Here is a 20963-nt window from a genome sequence, read left to right as displayed (position 1 = left end):
ATCTGATTTTGTAGATTATTTTGGCAAATTTTAGGGTTAGGAAAGTATGTATGAATTGTTTGGAGAGTCTTTCCATATGAAATATATTGATGAATTCTGAAAATTGCCACATTCAGTTCTTTAACCCATGGTAATGTTGGAAGATTAGTGTACATAGAATTATAATAGGGAGAATAGTGTACAATAGTAGGCTATACCCTTGTCTGTTACCTGCACTAACTATGGAACTGGGTGATGACACAGCCAAGTATTGTGCCATGTGTCAAGTTCAAACTGTTACGCCTTGGTCTGAGCTCCGCTCCATAACCTCTTTTTAAAAATATGATCAACTGTTACTAATGATCCTCAGCAACAACAACATACTTGCCGTGACAACGTTTACAGAGGAAGAAAAGTAAGGTAAACGAAACAATGTAATTAAATAGAATGATAATGTAGGCTATTCCATTGTTGTCCATGTGTTTACTCCAATTAGGGAAGGGGTGGTAGGGTTAGGGGAAAATAATAAAATATAAAAATGTAGACTATATACCAACTGAAGGAAACTTACAGTAAATTGGCAGTTGAATATGTTATTTGGCCTACTAACAGTCAATACTGATTGGGGTATGATAGAAATAGGAAACAGAGAAAGTTGGGGTTACCTATAATTAAGACATTTGAGTGCCCACGCCTGCAAGTTAAAAGGCAGTACAATTGTTATTCTGCATAATGGCACAGCATATAAACTTTAACGTGTGAAATATGGGAAAGTTGATATGCTTAAATTGGTTGCCATGACCGGTTTCACGTTTCCAGCGATTATAAGGTAAAATATATCTTAAACACGTGTCATTTATATTTACAATTCTTTTATCCAAACGGATTACTCATTTATCTAGCTCTTATCAATAGCACCTATCAATTTGTAAATTACAGTGCATGGAAAATGCTGTTATTTATATCGAAAAAAATTAAGTAGATGCTTTTTCCACTTGGAACCGGTAGGTTCACTAGACCTTATTCATGGTTTCCTCACGGAATTGGTGGAATTACGTCAAAGTCAGACAGAATACGGCGTGGCTGTAACACGCCTCCATTTATTCAATCTCCACCCACAACAATAAGCAGGTGAACAGCATGATTTTCTCATGCTGAAGTTCAAGGTCAGAATACACAGAGAGAAAAGTGCATAAAAGGGATTAACATTCCATTTATGCACACTTAACTCGGGTTGGAATCGGGCCAAAGTGCATTGGATGAGAAAATCCAGCCTCTCCCTGAGACCTCCTCCAAAGAGCTTTCAGAGGAATTGAGGAGACAAGGACTAAGAAAACAAGGATTTGATGGATAATAACATTTTCAGACACAGCTTTGATACTTCTTGTCCCTTGTTATTGACAGAGTAGGCTATCCCAAACATACAGTGTGTTGTCTCATGGCCCTCCGAGGCCACATATGTAACCAGACATTTACTTGTGTTGTGATATTTTATGCATTTGAAGGAACCATATTCAATAACAATGTATGTAGTGTAATTCCTGGAAAGAAACTACTTGCAACAACCCAATTTCCAATGAAACAGAAATGTCCTACCCCACCATAAAATATACAATAGCACTGAAAGCTGATCGAATTTGAGCAACGTGAGGGTGAGACGAGACATGCATCTTTGTACGTTTAATAAGAAAAAGGGCTCTATTCCAGCCGCATCGCTTCAGCTTTATAGATTGAATAGAGCCATAAAACGTCAAGCAGGATCATACAGCAAGGTTCTGAAAATGAGCCCAACACACACAATGGGTCCCTGAACACAGACCCATGGTTAACTGTGATGACAAAAATACACAGTTACGCTTTCGCATATTTTTTTAATTCAAAACTATAACTCAGGACATGTTACTTCGTCAACAATTACAGCATTGCATGGTCTGATTTTGTGACATACAAAAGAACTGTCAAATCTGTATGCCTTCACAGTTGAAATAACAAAGAATAGTTTGTACTGGAGGTCTGGAAAATCCAAGAGTTACTTGGAAAGAATTTCAATGATTTACAAGGAGGCCTATCTAGCTAAAACATATTTTGGGAACAATTAACATTCTGCCATCACACACTTTATAAAGGAACAAACAAAAGCAGAATACAAATGGAAGAACAAAAGTGGAGAAGAATCAGGTGACACTGGTTCATGACACTGTCTGATTCCAGTAAGCAGTCTCAACTGAGCTAAATGTTTTCCTTGTTTAGTGATGAGATCATATGTTGGCTGAGGGTGGTGGTTCGGTGCCAAACTGGAGAGCAACCCTACAACACTATTACTACCAGATGCCTTCGAGGAGTAGTTACCTAATCCAACACTAATGCATAGGCTACTTGATCAGAAATATGAGCCATGTTTTTGGATAGTTCAATGAGAGCTTCTAGCTACACTGATTTATAGAACATCTTTGACCAGTACGTATATAAAGGGCACAACGATCAAAATACAAGCTACAAAACGAGCTGCTTCATGGTCTGGGGAGGTTTGTATTGTTTATACAATTACCACAGAGTACACTGACCTCATTAACCAGACGTTGGCCTTCAGAGTAATGCCATTACAGGCTGAAAACTGGAGCTGGGAAAAACAGACAAACAAAATGTCCCTTCTTGAGTTGTGTTTGCTTACTGTATGTTTTACTACAGTAGTATGGTGATAGCTAGCGTTACAAGATACAAGTATATTGGTTTAATGGAATAACTGCTTATAATATCTTTACATGGTTGGATGCTAAGATAATACATGTAGTAGAAGCCATGTTTTACCAATCCTCTTCCCTGGTGCTTGTCCACAAAAAACTGATGATAGGAAAGTCAGATTAGTCAGACAATGGAGTGCCCTGGGTTTCAATTAGCACAGATTCTGCTGTTTTTGTTTATGAGAAAATGTATGTATATGTTGGGCTGTGACAATGTGTGTGTGAATGTGGTATTAAGGCACAGTACTGCCAACCAGTCAGGCGTATAGGTCTGGGGAACACAATAATTAGTCCCCTCTTCTACAACTGGTACTGGTACTCCGAGTCACTATTCTAACCAAAAACCTTCCCTAAGGACTTTTAGGTGCTAGGCGAGATGCTTATCTCAGCCATTTGCATAGCGTTCAATATGTCATTGTATCGATTTACATATGCATCTATCAACTGCTTACTACATACAGTACATTTTCTGCATGAAGGGGAATTAAAGGTCAGCTGCAATAAAAAGGCCAGGATATCTTTGAGAGGAATATAGTCTCTTATTTCCAGAGTCGGTCTACGAAAATAGTAATATATTATGAATAGCCATATGTTTTCCTCTGCCAATATTAGAGACTCTTAAATACAGTACATCTCAAATCACATTAACTCAAATAATTTTGAACAACTAGGCTATTTACAGCAGCTATAAAGCACTACATATGTATGCTCTCAACACTCCTCTGTCCTCTGAGAAAATGACAAAAAAAAGGAAAAAAACATGCATCTATTGTAGAGAATCAGAGGCCTGGACTTACTCCTCTTGTACCATATCATTGCTCATCTCAGTGGAATTAGGGTCTGTGCTGGCGGTGGCTCAAACATGGTTAAGTCAGTAAAAACTACATTGTTGAAACTTTCAGACACTTAAGTGGGGCCAGTTGGTTATTTTCTCCCTCACAAAACTTAAATAAAATGTCCCTCATTTGTGGGGAGGTAAAATGCTGGATTTGACCAATGAGGAACTACACAAATGAAGGACATCAGAAAGCTGAAGCTACATTGACATTTTCTCCAACCATGTAGCTCAAAATCTGAGGGGGTAGGGACGGGGAATAGATACTCTCATTCACAGATTTGGTCTACGAAAACAGTAATATATTATAAAAACTAGCCATACTGTACATCAAATAAAATAAAGCACTTGAATTCAGCGAAGTGTATAATGCAATTATTTAGCCTAGATTACATGCAATATACGTTGACGACTCCTCTGCTTCAAGGCAGACATTTTTAATACATCGGAATATGAAAAGGATGAATAAACTTTGACGGCAAAGCTGAGACTAAACTCCAATTCTAAACCAATACAAAATGACCATTCATTTCTATTAGCAGTGGTTTGATGGTACAGGGCTTGTGACGAGAGACAATTTGTTCCCCCTCAACACACAAAGATCACATTCACTTCCTGGAGATGCACATTATCTTGCATTAACTGGGTCGTGTTCATTAGGAACCAAACTTGTCCGACAAAGAAACTTGTTCTCCATTGGACAAAGTTTGTAATGTTTTTGGTATTGTGCCCTAATGAACACGACCATGGTCTAAATGTAGCTTCAGATCAGATACGAAGATTTGATCCTCAAAACAAAATCTCTACAGAGGACTGAATAAGTGGCATATTGGCCATTGGTGTGGTAGTGATTACAGAGAGAAAGACAGAGCAGAGGATAACATACAGGAGAGCCCATTAGTTGCTCAGAAGTCAGTGGCCGTTCATGATCTTGTTGGATGTTGTCATGGACGTGCTGGCGGTGGCTCTAAAGAAGTTGTCCTCTTTGAGTTTGAGGTGTTCTGGGAGCTCCAGGTTTCTCTTGGCCTCCTCAATGTCATGGTTGATTGCTGCTATGAGGGCATCTGCAAAAAACAGAGACAGGTGAGAATGTGTTGCCTTGGGTCTCTGAGGATTGCAGTGTGTACATGGATGGGGGAAAGTGTGTGTGTGTGTGTGTGAGAATGTGTGTGTGATATAGATATATACAATACCAGTCAAAAGTTTGGACACCTATTCATTCAAGAATGTCTTTCTTTTGACTATTTTCTACATTGTAGAATAATAGTGAAGACATAAAAACTATGAAATAACACATATGGAATCATGTAGTAACTAAAAAAGTGTTAAACAAATCAAAATATATTTGAGATTCTTCAAAGTAGCCACCCTTTGCCTTGATGACAGCTTTGCACACTCTTGACATTCTCTCAACCAGCTTCATGAGGTAGTCACCTAAAACGCATTTCAATTAAAACAGGTCTGCCTTGTAAAAGTTCATTTGTGGAATTGCTTTCCTTCTTTTATTTTTATTTATTTTACCTTTATTTAACTAGACAAGTCAGTTAAGAACAAATTCTTATTTTCAATGGCGGCCTAGGAACAGTGGGTTAACTGCCTGTTCAGGGGCAGAACGACAGATTTGTACCTTGTCAGCTCGGGGATTTGAACTTGCAACCTTCCGGTTACTAGTCCACACTAGGCTACCCTGCCGCCCCTTAATGTGTTTGAGCCAAGCAGTTGTGTTGTGGTAGGGTTGGTATACCGAAGCCCTATTTGGTAAAAGACCATGTCCATATTATGGCAAGAACTGCTCAAATAAGCAAAGAGAAACGACAGTCCATTACTTTAAGACAAAGGTCAGTCAATGCGGAATATTTCAAGAACTTTGAAAGTTTCTTCAAGTGCAGTTGCAAAAACCATCAAGCACTGACTTGCCTAGTTAAATAAAGGTTAAATAAAAAATAAAATCACTATGATGAGTGGCTCTCATGAGGACTGCCACAATGAAGGAAGAGTTAACTCTAATGAACTTATCCTCTGCGGCAACCTCAAATTGCAGCCCAAATAAATGCTTCACAGAGTTCAAGTAACACACATCTCAACATCAACTGTTCAGAGGAGACTGCGTGAATCAGGCCTTCATTGTTCAAATTGCTACAAAGAAACCACTACTAAAAGGACACCAATAAGAAGACTTGCTAGGGCCAAGAAACATGAGTATTTGATGAGACCAAATGTTTGATTTTTGGTTCACAGAGTAGGTGAATGGATGATCTCTGCATGTGTGGTTCCCACCGTGAAGCATGGAGGTGTGATGGTGTGGGGGTGCTTTGCTGGTGACACCGTCTGTGATTTATTTAGAATTCAAGGCACACTTAACCAGCATGGCTACCACCGCATTCTGCAGAGATATGCCATCCCACCTGGTTTACGCTTAGCGGGACTATCATTTGTTTTTCAACAGGACAATAACCCAACACACCTCCAGGCTGTGTAAACGCTATTTGACTAAGAAGAAGAGTGAATGAGTGCTGCATCAGAAGACCTGGCCTCCACAATCACCCGACCTCAACCCAATTGAGATGGATTGGGATGAGTTTGACCGCAGAGTGAAGGAAATGGAGCCAACAAGTGCTCAGTATATGTGGGAACTCCTTCAAGACTGCTGGAAAAGCATTCCAGGTGACTGACTACCTCACAAAGCTCGTTGAGAGAATGTCAAGAGTGTGCAAAGCTGTCATCAAGGCAAAGGGTGGCTACTTTGAAGAATCTCAAATAACACTTTTGATTACTACATGATTTAATGTGTTATTTCATAGTTTTGATGTCTCCACTATTATTCTACAATGTAGAAAACAGTAAAAATAAAGAAAAACCCTTGAATGAGGTGGTGTGTCCAAACTTTTGATTGGTACTGTATCTCACACACGTACACCCGTACTCACTCTTACCAAGCGAGTCATAGCTCCTCTCTGGACGGATGTAGCCCACCATGACTACACTGAGGATCTGTCCATAGAAATCTTCCTTAAATGTGTGTATCACATGAGTTTCCTGCAATAGACATCAACTAATAAACATCTGAATCAATAACCATCAGCACGTGACCACTACAAGTCCCAATAAACATACATACTAAGGAAAACAAAGCAGTCAACACTACCACCAAGTATGATTCTCTTCATAAATCAGTCTTCATATCCACCACAAAACACACTAACAATAAAAGTCAAATAAGAATGTTCACACTAGGGTTGGGCAGGTCATATGATCATTTTGAAATACCGGCGGTATGATAATAAATGACAATGTTTGCACTTTTTAAACAAATACCTGCAATCAATGTGTGCACTGGTTGAAAGATAAAGCTACTTTTTATTCCCCAACGCAGTGAGTGTCATCTTATGCCAATGTCCACAAACCTATGTATTGACATAGGTTTTTGACAAGCCATAGTCACGGCACTACTTCCGCTAAAATATCTATGGCAGGGTCATCACTAGTTAACAAAACCACCGTCATAATTATGGCTAAACCCTGCTCATTTCTACAATATCTATTGAAAATGTACTTTAAACCTAACCAACACCACACTGTTAACCCTATGTCTAAACCCTAACCTTAAATGATGTCTAAAAAGCGAGCCAATTTGGACTTTGTGGCTGTGTTAACTAGTGACGACCCTATGGCAATGTGTGTTGAGATGGGTATAACGTATACCAGGATAATACCAGATAAGGTAGTATGACATCATACTGGGATAATACCGTATAAGGTAGTATGGTATAAGGTAGTATGACAATCTGAATAGTGTCCAACACCTTGTAGAGTCCATGCCAAAACTAATTGAGGCTGTTCTGAGGGCAAAAGGGGATGAAACTCAATATTAGGAAGGTGTTCCTAATGTTTTGTATACCCAGTGTATATAGGCTTAAATAATTGTATATATACATTATATGGGTGGGCGAGCTGCACTTGCCATGGATTTCTTGGTGTTTTTGTAGTAGGGGTTCCAGCCGATGCTCATCACCATCTTGTGGATGTCTCCGCTGCCCACGCATGCCCAGCCATAGTAGATCCCTGTGCTGATGTCGCCAGGGAGGTGCTCCACCACGGAGTCTGGGAAGTTGGCTGATCAGAAGAGAAATTAAAAGGACATTTAAGTCAATCAATCCGATGTGTCTGCAGTGAGTGTCCATTTGATCACTAACCCACTCAATAAAAAGGACAACAAAGGTATTTCCATGTTTGTCTGAAAAGGGTAAGATTGACTTCACCAGCAATAGTCTTAACTTGACAGTATTCTTATTGACCAAGTAATCACATTCCATCAAATGCATTTCTGCCTGACCTTGTAAGGACGCTTTTATCATATTTCATGTTGGAAGCAGAATCCCTTTAGGCTTCCATGAATGACATTGAAAACGAAGCAACGTGTTCAGCCAAAACCTAACAGCTGTACTGGCTACGGTCACATACAAGAGAAACGGGTTAGCCTACCATCTAGAGGTCGACCGATTAATCGGAATGGCTGATTAATTAGGGCCGATTTCAAGTTTTCATAACAATCGGAAATCGGTATTTTTTGACACTGATTTTGCCAATTATTATTATTTTATTTTTTTACACCTTTATTTAACTAGGCAAGTCAGTTAAGAACACATTCTTATTGTCAATGATGGCCTAGGAACGGTGGGTTAACTGCCTTGTTCAGGGGCAGAACGACAGATTTTCACCTTGTCAGCCCTGGGATTCAATCTTGCAACCTTACGGTTAACTAGACCAACGCTCTAACCACCTGCCTCTCATTGCACTCCACAAGGAGCCTGCCTGTTACGCAAATGCAGTAGAAGCCAAGGTAAGTTGCTAGCTAGCATTAAACTTATCTTATAAAAAACAATCAATCATAATCACTAGTTAAACTAGTAATATCATCAACCATGTGTAGTTATCTAGCGTGTCCTGCGTTGTATATAATCGATGCAACGCTGGGGGGTGATTTAACAAAAGCGCATTTGCGAAAAAAAAGAAAAGCACAATCGTTGCACGACTGTACCTAACCATAAACACCAATGCCTTTCTTAAAATCAATACACAGAAGTATATATTTTTAAACCTGCATATTTAGCTAAAATAAATCCAGGTTAGCAGGCAATATTAACCAGGTGAAATTGTGTCATTTCTCTTGTGTTCATTGCACGCAGTCAGGGTATATGCAACAGTTTGGGCAGCCTGGCTCATTGCGAACTAATTTGCCAGAATTGTACATGATTATGACATAACATTGAAGGTTGTATAATGTAACAGCAATATTTAGACTTAGAGATGCCACCCGTTGGATAAAATAGAGAACGGTTCGGTATTTCACTGAAATAAAACGTTTTGTTGTCGAAATGATAGTTTCCGGACTCGACCATATTAATAACCAAAGGCTCGTATTTCTGTGTTTTATTATGTTATAATTAAGTCTATGATTTGATATTTGATAGAGCAGTCTGACTGAGCGATGGTAGGCAGCAGCAGGCTCGTAAGCATTCATTCAAACAGCACTTTTGTGCGTTTTGCCAGTAGCTCCTCGAAAAGCACAGTGCTGTTTATGACTTCAAGCCTATCAGCCTAATGGCTGGTGTAACCAATGTGAAATGGCTAGCTAGTTAGCGGGGTGCGCGCTAATAGCGTTTCAAATGTCACTCGCTCTGAGACTTGGAGGAGTTGTTCCCTTTGCTCTGCATGGGTAACGCTGCTTCGAGGGTGGCTGTTGTCGTTGAGTTCCTGGTTCGAGCCCAGGTAGGGGCGAGGAGAGGGACGGAAGCTATACTGTTACACTGGCAATACTAAAGTGCCTATAAGAACATCCAATAGTCAAAGGTATATGAAATACAAATGGTATAGAGAGAAATAGTCCTATAAATACTATATTAACTACAACCTAAAACCTCTTACCTTGGAATATTGAAGTCTCATGTTAAAAGGAACCACCAGCTTTCATATGTTCTCAGCAAGGAACTCAAACGTTAGCTTTTTTACATGGCACATATTGCACTTTTACTTCAACACTTTGTTTTTGCATTATTTAAACCAAATTGAACATGTTTCATTATTTATGAGGCTAAATAGATTTTTATGCATTATATTAAGTTAAAATAAGTGTTCATTCAGTATTGTTGTAATTGTCATTATTACAAATAAATACATTTAAAAAATTAAAATTGGCCGATTAATTGGCATCTGCTTTTTTTGGTCCTCCAATAATCGGTATCGGTGTTGAAAAATCATAATCGGTCAACCTCTACTACCATCAGTAGCCAAAAAGAGCCCAGAAAACAGACTGAGGGAAGAGGCTGCTTATATTCTAATACCTGAAAAATGTTGGCTCAATGGTGGCCTATATGCAAAAGGTTTACTTGTGATTTCAGTTAAGGCTTTCCCCATCTGTGTGGGCCTACTGATGCAACAGAGTTTTGACCATAGGCGCAACATTCACTGGGGACATGACTCCCCCTCAGCTCTAGCTATCTGTTAGGTAGCAGCATCAAACAGCTGTTGTATGTAAATGTTTTATTGCCTTTTTGTCCTGTTTCAACATAAGTAAATTAACTTGACTAGTTTTCACCAGTTGATGTTCCATTACAGCTAGCCAAAAATTGGCCAACGTAAGCAAAATAGCTAGCTCACTAACTTCAGCTATTATTTTGGCCATCCAGACTATTTGCATTGCACCCCTGCTGCTACAGCGGTGCCCTGCACAAAAAATATTTTATAGAATAGCATGTCATCTCACTTAATCCGGCATAGCCAAAGACATGACAGCTCATAAGTAAGCATTTCACTGTATGGTCTACACCTGTTGTATTTGGCGCGTGTGACTAATAAAATTTGCCTCAATCACACTACACCTGAATCAAATGATGAAACCAGCAGCCAAATGATTGAAGACCGATATTCTGACATTTGACAGTGCAATGTAAGTTAGAGTCAGTATAGCAATATAACTTTTCACACTGACACGGTATAAACAGCTCTACAGGCTACACTGTCGTGGTGTATAGCAGTACACAAAACTTAACAGGATCAAATGGTGACAGGAGTCCCAGCAGGGTCAGACAGCCATGGAAGAGCAGTCTACAGAGCTCAGGTGAATTTTGCAGTATATTATAATCAGTATATGGATACAAAGTTCCATCTTGAGTTGATGGGTAGACTACAGTCTGGGATCTGGGAATAATGGTCATTTAAATTATTGAACCATTGATTCTGTTCTTGGATAATATAATGTATAAATGTACACCAAGGTAATTCTTTGTCATGCCTCATCTGAGCAGAATCAGATGATGACAGGGGTCTCAGCAGGGTCAGGCAACCAGGAAAGACAAGTCTGACAAGGTTGAGGTGAACTTCTGCATATACAATACTTTATTCTCTCTGTGCAGCAAACACTGGACAAGCCAGAAGCTTCACAGATTGAAACTATTTTAAGGCAGTCTGACAAACCTCTAAAGTTGATTGCCAAACTGTATCAAGGGTTGAGAGGCTTTTCCAGATTACACAAAACATGTCAAACAGAAATGTGAGAAAGACCTGGAAGACACTGTTGATGAATGGATACAGATATGTTTGAATGCCCAGTCATGTTCATATAATCTCAGACACACAGTTGAAGTTGGAAGTTTACATACACTTAGGTTGGAGTCATTAAAAGTTGTTTTTCAACCACTCCACAAATGTATTGTTAACAAACTATAGTTTTGGCAAGTCGGCTCAGACATCTACTTTGTGCATGAGACAAGTAATATTTTCAACAATTGTTTACAGACATTATTTCACTTATAATTCACTATCACAATTCCAGTGGGTCAGACGTTTACATACACTAAGTTGACTGTGTCATGGCTTTAGAAGCTTCTGATAGGCTAATTGACTTCATTCGAGTCAATTGGAGGTGTACCTGTGGATGTATTTCAAGGTTTACCTTCAAACTTAGTGCCTCTTTGCTTGACATGATGGGAAAATCAAAACAAATCAGCCAAGACTTCAGAAAAGAAAATTGTAGCCCTCCACAAGTTTGGAAATTGCTCCCAAGGATGAACCAAACACCTGAAGGTACCACGTTTATCTGTACAAACAATAGTACGCAAGTATAAACACCATGGGACCCCGCAGCCGTCATACCGCTCAGGAAGGACACACGTTCTGTCTCCTAGAGATGAACGTACTTTGGTGCGAAAAGTGACAATTTTAGAACAACAGCAAAGGACTGGGATTAAATGTCAGGAATTGTGAAAAGCTGAGTTTAAATGTATTTGGCTAAAGTGTATGTAAACTTCCAACTTCAACTGTAAATTACTGCAGTTTAAGACCATCCATAGAACACACAGTACTATATGCCAGTGAAACTGAATATCATGCACTCAGAAATATAATTCCTCTGCCGGAGGTGGTAAACATAGGGGACATATATTTGCATGTTATGATCTTGTGAAGGCTGGCTGAATTCTGGCAAAGAGTATGTTATTTTATCTCTGCATGTCTAGATTCTCCCTTCTCCATGTTGTTGTTTGCTTGGGAATGTTGATACTGGAGACTTATCAGAAGATAGCTGCTAAAAAATGCATTGCCATTAATTGCAAGGTTGGTTATCCTCCCACAAATGCTACAATGGATGGCAGAAATGTCAAATTATGCATCACTAGATTTGATTTATTAAGGGTATAATGCGCTGTCTCCCGCCATTTCGTTGGGTGCATTGTTAGCTGTGTCTATCAATTCCCCATTACATACATCACCAGTGGTAGCCTACATTTACCATTAATTCCCATTATTTCTCATCTGTACTGTTTGGTTATGGTAATTCATGTTATGCATTGACTATATCATTATACGGTAATTTACTGTCCTCATTGTTGGATTGGACATGTGATTTGCCGAACTCAATCTATGCTACACTTGTGAGAAACAAGTTTTTGTTTATTTATTTGTCAATTTATATTCTGTGTCTTTTGTTTTTAACGCTCATGTCAACTTAGTTCACTCTGTCTGTAACAGATTGTAGTTTTGGGAACAGAAAACTGTAATGAGATGTTTCATCTTTGAGTAAATTATCTTGTTCCATCTTCTCCCACTGCTGGCCACTAGGCTTCTGCTAACTACCATATTTGGTACTGAGTGGAAAAGCCAACTGAATGCTTCACATTTATACATCCGGTGAAATATCTCTCATTGTTCCATCTGTGGTATAACAGAGTGGAATAAGGTTTGTTGACTTTACCCTTTGCTAAAGTACAAAAAAGGCATTGTTTAGGAGTGCAAAGGCAAATTGAGTTATAGCACAGTTGGCGTTCCATAACATGTGGTCCACACGGCTCGCGTGGCAAAATAAATGTACACATACTGTTATTCAATCATTGCACCCACACTGCTCACGAGCGTCTGTGTTCTACTTGTGAAGCTCAATGCGCTGCAAGACCTGCCTCTCAAATCTCCTCATTGGTTTTTAGGAGCATATACCCATGTGGATGATTAAAATATGAACTGAGGTCCACACTCCAGTCGGTTGTAGTAATGTTATACAGTTGGTTGCCAACCATCATATAAAAGTCCAAAGAAGAAAAAGAAGCCTGAAGGAAGGAGATGACGAGACACATTTGGTTTACCATTTTATCTGTGGATTAATTGTCAGAGTAGAGAACCTTGTGCATTTCAGGTAAAATAACAACCCAATGTTTATATCCCAGGACAAATTAGCTAGCAACAGCAAGCTAGCTAAATTGCCATACATTTTTAATGCTTTTTGACCTGTCCCCAAATTAATAGAATTGGTTCAGAGTTTGTTTTGATATTTCGACATTCGTGTCACGGTCGCGTCTGGTGTGGGTGAACAAAATCAATTTGTGCGCGGTCTGGTCAGCATGTAACTTAAATATCCAAATATGTGCTAAAAATCTTTGTTGTAACTATGGGTCAATCAACACAGCTTCAGTAGTTAACGTTATTTACTGTAGCCACAAACGCTAGCGAGCAAATGTGCGTTGTACATATAACATGTCAAATATCTTTCGGGCAAGTCCACCACTAGCTAGTAAAACAATAACGTTATAACTTAGCTAGGTAGGGTAACTCGAGCATGGACTTCGGTTTCATTGTTTCAGCGAGACAGCCCACTCAATGTTTTTCTGGTTTATATACAGTCAACGAACTAACATGCTGACCAAACCGGGCCATCGCACGCACATTGATTTTGTTCACCCGTACTGGCAATCAGGACACACGGGTTGAGATATCAAAACAAACTATGAACCAACTACATTCATTTGGGGACAGGTCGAAAAGCCTTAAACATTTATGGCAATTTAGTTTGCTGTTGCTAGCTAATTTGTCCTGGGATATAAACATTGGGTTGTTAACTGAAATGCACAAGGTCCTCTACTCCAACAATTAATCCACAGATAAAACGGTAAAAATAATTTGTTTCTCGTCATCTCTCCTTCCTCTGGTATCTTTAAAACAAACAAAAAAACGTATTTGGACTTTATACAGCGCATTACTACAACCGACATGAGTGTGGATGTCAGCTTTTCTTTCTATCACCCATGTATATGCGCCTAAACACCAATGAGGAGATGCCGGACTTGCCCCGCGTTTAGCTTCACATAACTTTTTTTATATTTTAGCGACTGGCCACGCACAAGAGCAGTGTGGTTGCAATGATTAAATAACGTAAGTACATTTATCGCTTTGCGAGCGGTGTGGTAAGAATGGCAGGCTAACTAACGTTAGCTAGCTAGTTATGTAACCGGTAGCTTGCGACACAGACATTGCAGCCAGCTAACGTTAGCCCGGCTGTCTAGCAAACGTTAACTACTGTTGGGAATCCAACTTCAGTCAAATCAAAAGGAAGCTAAAATACTAAATTAGCTAGATTCCTAGCTAAAAGTACTAACGTTAACTAGCACGTGATACAAAGCAAACCAATGTTGGCTAACGCGTATGTTGCTAGCAGCAGTAGGTAAGCAGTTAGCTATCAAAAGTGTTAACGTTATGCCGGTGAAGCGTAACGTTAACAGATAAACAAAACATTTTGTTAACTAACGACATGCCTTCGAAGCATACCGTTAAGACAAACATATTGGGTGATAGCCATCCTTTTTAATGTGGACGTTAGCTACGTCGTTACCTGTGGGAATCCCTAGTTCTTTGCTTCCTCGTCCGAATCCTCGAACGACTTCCCCTCGGGAGAAATACGGAAGACTCTTCATGTCTCCTTCTTTCCAACTGGGGACGGCTTTCAGTTAACGTTAGTTAGCTAGCTGAAAGGTTAGCGGGCTGTGTAACTAGTTGGCGAGCTACCTACCTAGTCAAGCCTATGCAGTGTCTCTAAAAAAATATTTCTGTACCGTTATCTAACAATACACACTGCCGAGAATGACCTCGAAAGACAGCTAGCGAGCTAACCACTGATAACTAGCAACAGAGATGATTCCTACTCAGCGCAAGGACCGCAGTTCGCCCTTTAATGCTGAACGGCGAAAATGACAGGACAGTTCTCTTATCTATGCTAAGTTAGCTTGATATACTTATCTTTACCCCCGTTTTCGCTTTGGCCAAGTACCTAGCTAGCCTATTTGAAGTTGTGAATGTGATTGTGGTCGATTCTTCTTCTGGGGATTTTATATGGCGGTTGGCAACCAACTTTAAGGTGCATCACCGCCACCAACTGGACTGGAGTTTGGACAGGGAAACCAAGACTGTTCTCAGAGCAGGTCGGCGGGTTTTTTACCAGCAAATGTTATTTTTTGTAGAAGGTGAGGAGAATTAACGTGGCAGGTTAAGATAATTAGGTTAAGAAAAGGGTTAGCTAAAATGCTACAATTGTCCTCGACGTGACTCAAACATACAGTATCTAGCTACAACCTGGTCTTGGAAGGTCGGGGGGAGTTCGTGATGCTCCTCGTTTAGTGTGACGCAGACAGGGTTGCGTGAGTGGTGAAACAGAAGAGTCGTTGTCTGTTCTTTTGAAGTTTTTAATGAATTAAAACATACAATCAACCTTCAGTGAAGCCACTCAACATTTACATTAAATCCAGTCATCTAACAGACTCCCTCCAAGAGTGACCCACAGAAGCATCCAGGGTCAACGTCCTGCCCAAGGGCACGTTGACAGATCTCCCAACAAGTTGAAACAGGGACCCGAATCAGCGACCTATCTGACACTGGCCCAATCTCCCAACCGCCAGGCCACCAACCCTCGCAAGATCCCCTCACAGGACAACAAATATCAAAATAGCAAGGCCAACTGTGTACGTTTGATCAGGGGCGAAATTTTAGTTTTAGAAGTGGGGGGGGTCATTATTTGTATATTTTTTTTAATCCAGTCGGTTAAAAACTCCAGCCTACCCAACCTTTCGGAGGCATCCACATGGTCCTAAAGCACACCTGTGCATCGTTTTTATATCATGTTCCAATGATAAAACTGGGGGAGACGTGTGTGTCTGTGTGTGCACGGGTGCTTTTGAATGCGAGGGTGCGTATATATATATATATGCATGTGCATGTAACCGGTGCGAAATCGCTTGCGAGTTAATGGGGTGAGCGCTAATAGCGTTTCAATTAGTGACGTCATTTGCTCTGAGACCTTGAAGTAGTTGTTTCTCTTGCTCTGCGAGTGCCACGGCTTTTGTGGAGCCGTACTTTGTGGGATGCAGTTGTTGTGTTCAGAGGGTCCCTGGTTCGAGCCCAGATTGGGGTGAGGAGAGGGACAGAAGCAACACTGTTACATGTACACGCGTACAAGCACCTGTGCAAACAGGCATGGGATGTAACAGCGTTGCCCTCAGTGTCATTTAAACGTACTTTTTTGTTTAGTTTATTTTGACTTTATTTTTTACTTTTAGCCTTGACCGTCATTCTATGCCCCACCCAGCAACTCCACTCCCACTTGTTTCGAGTTCCACATCCCAAACACAGCCCACCCCCACCTATCTCTGTTGGCCACCCTATATGGATTTCTACACGCCATATATCTTTCAACTATGTTGTGATGTTAAACCTACAGAACCAGTCAAAAGTTTGGACACACCTACTCATTCAAAGGTTTTTCTTTATTTTACTATTTTCTACATTGTATAATAATAGTCAAGACATCAAAACTATGAAATAACACATATGGAATTGTGACAGGTTAGAGGAAATATTCATAGCTTGTTATACATTAAAAAGTATTAGTAAGTTCATAGTATGTGAGGATCTCAAAACATCTAAGTTTAAAAAGATGCATTCAGTATTAGTTGATAGAGATTGATAACATTCATATAATTGTGTTAAAGTAAAAAATCCGTCAAGCGTACAAAGGGTACGAATTGTGAGTAATGTGTAAACGTTATATTGATTACTTTATTTTGTGGTGCCTACAAGTGTTAATCTGTGATCTACGAAATGCTCTTAATCTATGAACCTGACATCGATTGCTCTGGTCTCCACCCATATTCCTGGGGAAATCGCGGTCTTTTCTCATTGAACTAAAAGTTGAATTGAGAAAACAGCACCGTATCACTCGTGATTATTTCTCTTTTCAGGTACTTTATTGATGATAAAAAAAGAGTAATTTAAATGTTATAACTCGCTAACATGTCAAGAGTGTTTAAGGTGTGTCTTAGTAACATATTGAGGAAGTTAGAGTTAAGTTTGCAGAGAGTAATATTAGGCCTGCTCGGTTGTAGCGAAGAATAGCATCGAACCGATTGTGAATGAACATGTGCGTTGTTAATAAGATATTTGCTGTGTTATTTGTATAATGGTTTTTCTGTTGTTTTGTAATGTGTTACTTTTGTAAAATGATTGAACTAAAAGTTGAATCGAGAAAACAACACCGTATCACTCTCGTGATTATTTCTCCCCTGTTTTCAGGGGCGTAACAGAATCATGTTGTAACAAAAAAAGTGTTAAACAAATCAACATATATTTTAGATTCTTCAAAGTTGTCACCCTTTGCCTTGACAGCTTTGCACATTCCCTGGAATTCTCTCAACCAGCTTTACCTGGAATGTTTTTCCAACAGTCTTGAAGGAGTTCCCACATATGCTGAGCACTTGTTGGCTGCTTTTCCTTCACTCTGCCGTCCAACTCATCCCAAACCATTTAAATTGGGTTGAGGTCGGATGATTGTGGAGGACAGGTAATCTGATGCAGCACTCCAACACTCCTTCGTGGTCAAATAGCCCGTACACAGCCTTGTGGTGTGTTCGGTCATTGTCCTGTTGAAAAAAATATTGTCCAACTAAGCGCAAACCAGGTGGGATTGCGTATCGCTGCAGAATGCTGTGGTAGCCATGCTGGTTAAGTGTGCCTTATTCTAAATCATTCACTGACAGTGTCACCAGCAAAGCACCATCACACCTCCTCCTCCATGCTTCACGGTGGGAACCACATGCAGAGAGCATTTGTTCACCTACTACACCTACTCAGATACATGTCGGTTGGAACCAAAAATCTCAAATTTGGACTCATCAGACCAAAGGACAGATTTCCACTAATCTAATGTCCATTGCTCGTGTTTCTTGGCCCAAGCATGGTCTCTTCTTCTTATTGGTGTCCTTTAGTAGTGTTTTTTGTTGTTGCAGCAATTCGACCATGAAGGCCTGATTCACGCAGTCGCCTCTGAACAGTTGATGTTGAGATGTGTCTCTTACTTGAACTCTGTGAAGCAGTTATTTGGGACGCCGATCACATCCCGCAGGATGACAGTGACTGCAGCGCCAACCTGCAAGGCGACGAGATGGTCATCGAGCCGGCTAAGGTCCTGTCCATTTCACGCAGCTTCTTCAACAGCACGTGGGTCCCAGACGAGCACTACCTGGAGCTGACCCAGGACTATCAGAGGTTCAGGTCTACGCGCAAGTTACTGGAGTTCCCACTGAGTTGTGAGGAAGAATACTTCCCCCTGGCCTTCTCGCTGGTTGTCCACCACAAGGTTGAGAACTTTGAGAGCCTGCTTAGAGCCATCTACCCCCCTAAAAACTTTTACTGCATCCACGTGGATATAAAGGCCAAAGCGTCCTTCCTTGCTTCCATCATAGCCATCACATCCTGCTTTGAAAATGTGTTCCTGGCCAGCCATCCAGTCAGTGTGGTGTACGCGAGCTGGAGCCATGTCCAGGCTGACATCAACTGTATAAGTAATCTGTACAGGGCTAGTTCACACTGGAAGTATTTCATTAACCTCTGTGGCCAGGACTTCCCCACCAAGACCAACCTGGAGATGGTGCGCAGCCTGTGGGCGCTGGCGGGGGACAACAGCATGGAGTCGGAGTCCAGGCCCAGAGGTAAGAAGTCGCGCTGGAAGAAAGTGCATCAGGTTGTTGATGGCAAACTTCAAAGAACAGAGCAGAACAAAGCTCCTCCACCCTTTGGTATACCCATCTTGTCAGGTGGGGCATACATTGTGGTGAATAGCGGCTTTGTGCGTGCTGTGCTGGAGGACAGCAAGGTGTTGGCTCTTATTCGGTGGGATAATGAGACTTGGAGTCCTGATGAGTTCCTGTGGGCCACCATCCAGAGGCTTCCTGGCATGCCCGGCTCCATGCGCCCCAAGTTAGACATGACGGACATGCACGCCCTTGCCAGGCTGGTGAAGTGGCCGTGGTATAAAGGGGTATCTAAGTTAAAGTGATGTGTGTATATGAGGCCGGAGACCTGCAGTGGATGCTGCAGCAGCACCACCTCTTTGCCAATAAGTTTGACACGGACCCCATTGCTATCAGATGTCTGGAGTAGCACCTTAAGCATAAGGCCCTGGCAGAAATATACTAACGCAAATGACTGTGTGCTCAAAGTTTCTAACCTGTATTTGTGATCTCTGGGATCCAACTCAAATGGAACTTTTATGGCACCATCTCTGTCTTATCCATCTAAAGATCATCCTAGAAAGAGGTGGTTTTATTGGGATAAATAACCAAACTTATCAAACTTTTAAAATGTCCTAATGATTATTTACATCAATGGTCTTACCTTCATATTCCCGATTGCTGATTTAATATTGAAAGTGAAAGTACAGTGTGATTTGTAAATATGGAGAGGGTATTGATCGTTTTTTGACTGATAATAATATATTCAAGTTTATATCATCTGTCTCTCATACAGAAACTGTTGTGAAAAATCCAGTCCATGTTTTATTACCAATTGATGTTAGAATTCCAGTATTCCATGTTCTACTAAATAAATAGTTGCGCTACAGAGCTAGTGAACAACAATGTACAGTCGCTAATGAAATTCCTCACACCCCTTGCATGTCTTCACATACTGCTGCCTTAAAATTCAATCTAAAAAAGGGACTAAATTGTATTGTTTCCCTATCTACACAACCTATTTTACATTTTGAGTGAAAGAAAAGTTATAGAAAATGTTACAAGTTACTCCAAAATACAAATGGAGGATGTATTGGTGCATGTCTTCACACCCGAGTTAATAATTGGTGGAAGCACCTTTGGCAGCCATTACAGCTGTGAATAATTTTTAATAAGATTCGACCAACATTGCAAGACTGGACAATTCAGGAACACAACACATCGAGTCATTCTGTTGCGTCTTTGGCATAAAAATGTGTCTAATTGTTCTGCCGAAAAATGTACCTTTATCCCAGGGTTAGGTTTTCAGAAGACTGAGGCGGGTTTCCCTCGGCTTTGCTCCTTTACTTTTGATTTTGATCTCAAGTCCCTGCCGGTGACAAGCATACTCATAACATGATGCTGCCACCACAATACTTGTATCCCTGCAACGTTTTAAGGAAAGTTTTACAAAAAATATCAGACCATAAGACAGGGATCATCAACTAGATTCAGCCGCGGGTCGATTTTTTTGTTGTTGTTGAGAGGATGGCCGGGGGGCCAGAACATAATTACAAATCATTAGTAGACTGCAATTTGTCTGCAAGAATCCCAAACAGATATCATATTTCACTAAACCATAATAATTTCAAACCTTGCTTACATTTGTATTGATCACATGTATCATGCTTGGGAACAGATTTCTAAAATTAAAATCACTTGGAGCTGATTCTGGTTTTCACAGTCTTATGTCCAACAATAATAATAATATTTTTTTTTTTCTCAGAAAACTTGGGGGGCCAAATAAAAGCACCCAAGGGCCAATCCCTGCCATAAGATAATATAACATAAAGAGGGACATTACAATACACTTGACCAACACTCGCAGAGAAAGGACACAATGTAGACATCAGGGCTGAAGGTAACAGATATTTACTTTTACATATGTAAATGTACAGTACGTGAATGCACAGTGGCCAACTTGAGTCACACAAACACACACACGCATGCACGCACTGCAAGTGTATGTACTTGTACAGTTGGGGGCATTCTAAAATTAACCTGTACTGCAGAGCAAGAAAAACAATGATAGAACTGCATTGTCAGAGGCAT

The 20963-nt window shown here is 40.3% G+C and overlaps 1 protein-coding gene and 1 pseudogene across 1 annotated transcript; one reads left to right on the top strand and one right to left on the bottom strand.

Moving 5' to 3' along the window:
* Positions 1 to 1833: 1833 nt before the first annotated feature.
* On the bottom strand, positions 1834 to 15216 carry LOC139410706 (riboflavin kinase). The gene is made up of 4 exons (XM_071156125.1): positions 14708 to 15216; positions 7517 to 7668; positions 6489 to 6591; positions 1834 to 4619 (listed from the first exon to the last, which is right to left on the bottom strand). The coding sequence occupies exons 1-4, from the start codon at positions 14787 to 14789 to the stop codon at positions 4468 to 4470; spliced, it is 489 nt and encodes a 162-aa protein (XP_071012226.1). The 5' UTR covers positions 14790 to 15216; the 3' UTR covers positions 1834 to 4467.
* A 2989-nt stretch (positions 15217 to 18205) lies between these two features.
* LOC139412309 (beta-1,3-galactosyl-O-glycosyl-glycoprotein beta-1,6-N-acetylglucosaminyltransferase-like) lies at positions 18206 to 19338 on the top strand (annotated as a pseudogene).
* Positions 19339 to 20963: the final 1625 nt, after the last annotated feature.

This window comes from Oncorhynchus clarkii, chromosome 6, assembly GCF_045791955.1.
Source record: "Oncorhynchus clarkii lewisi isolate Uvic-CL-2024 chromosome 6, UVic_Ocla_1.0, whole genome shotgun sequence".
NCBI lineage: Eukaryota > Metazoa > Chordata > Actinopteri > Salmoniformes > Salmonidae > Oncorhynchus > Oncorhynchus clarkii.
The sequence above is the reverse complement of the archived record's forward strand: the minus strand, read 5'-3'. Positions and strand labels throughout refer to the sequence as shown.

What these genes read in the sequence shown, in the direction of transcription:
- LOC139410706 (XM_071156125.1), bottom strand. Translation starts at nt 14,789, where the DNA reads ATGAAGAGTCTTCCGTATTTCTCCCGAGGGGAAGTCGTTCGAGGATTC. An exon ending in AGAACTAGGGATTCCCACAG is followed by an intron (nt 7,669 to 14,707) that starts GTAACGACGTAG and finishes TCTTCTGATCAG; the next exon opens with CCAACTTCCCAGACTCCGTG. An exon ending in GAGGAGCTATGACTCGCTTG is followed by an intron (nt 4,620 to 6,488) that starts GTAAGAGTGAGT and finishes TGTTTTTTGCAG; the next exon opens with ATGCCCTCATAGCAGCAATC.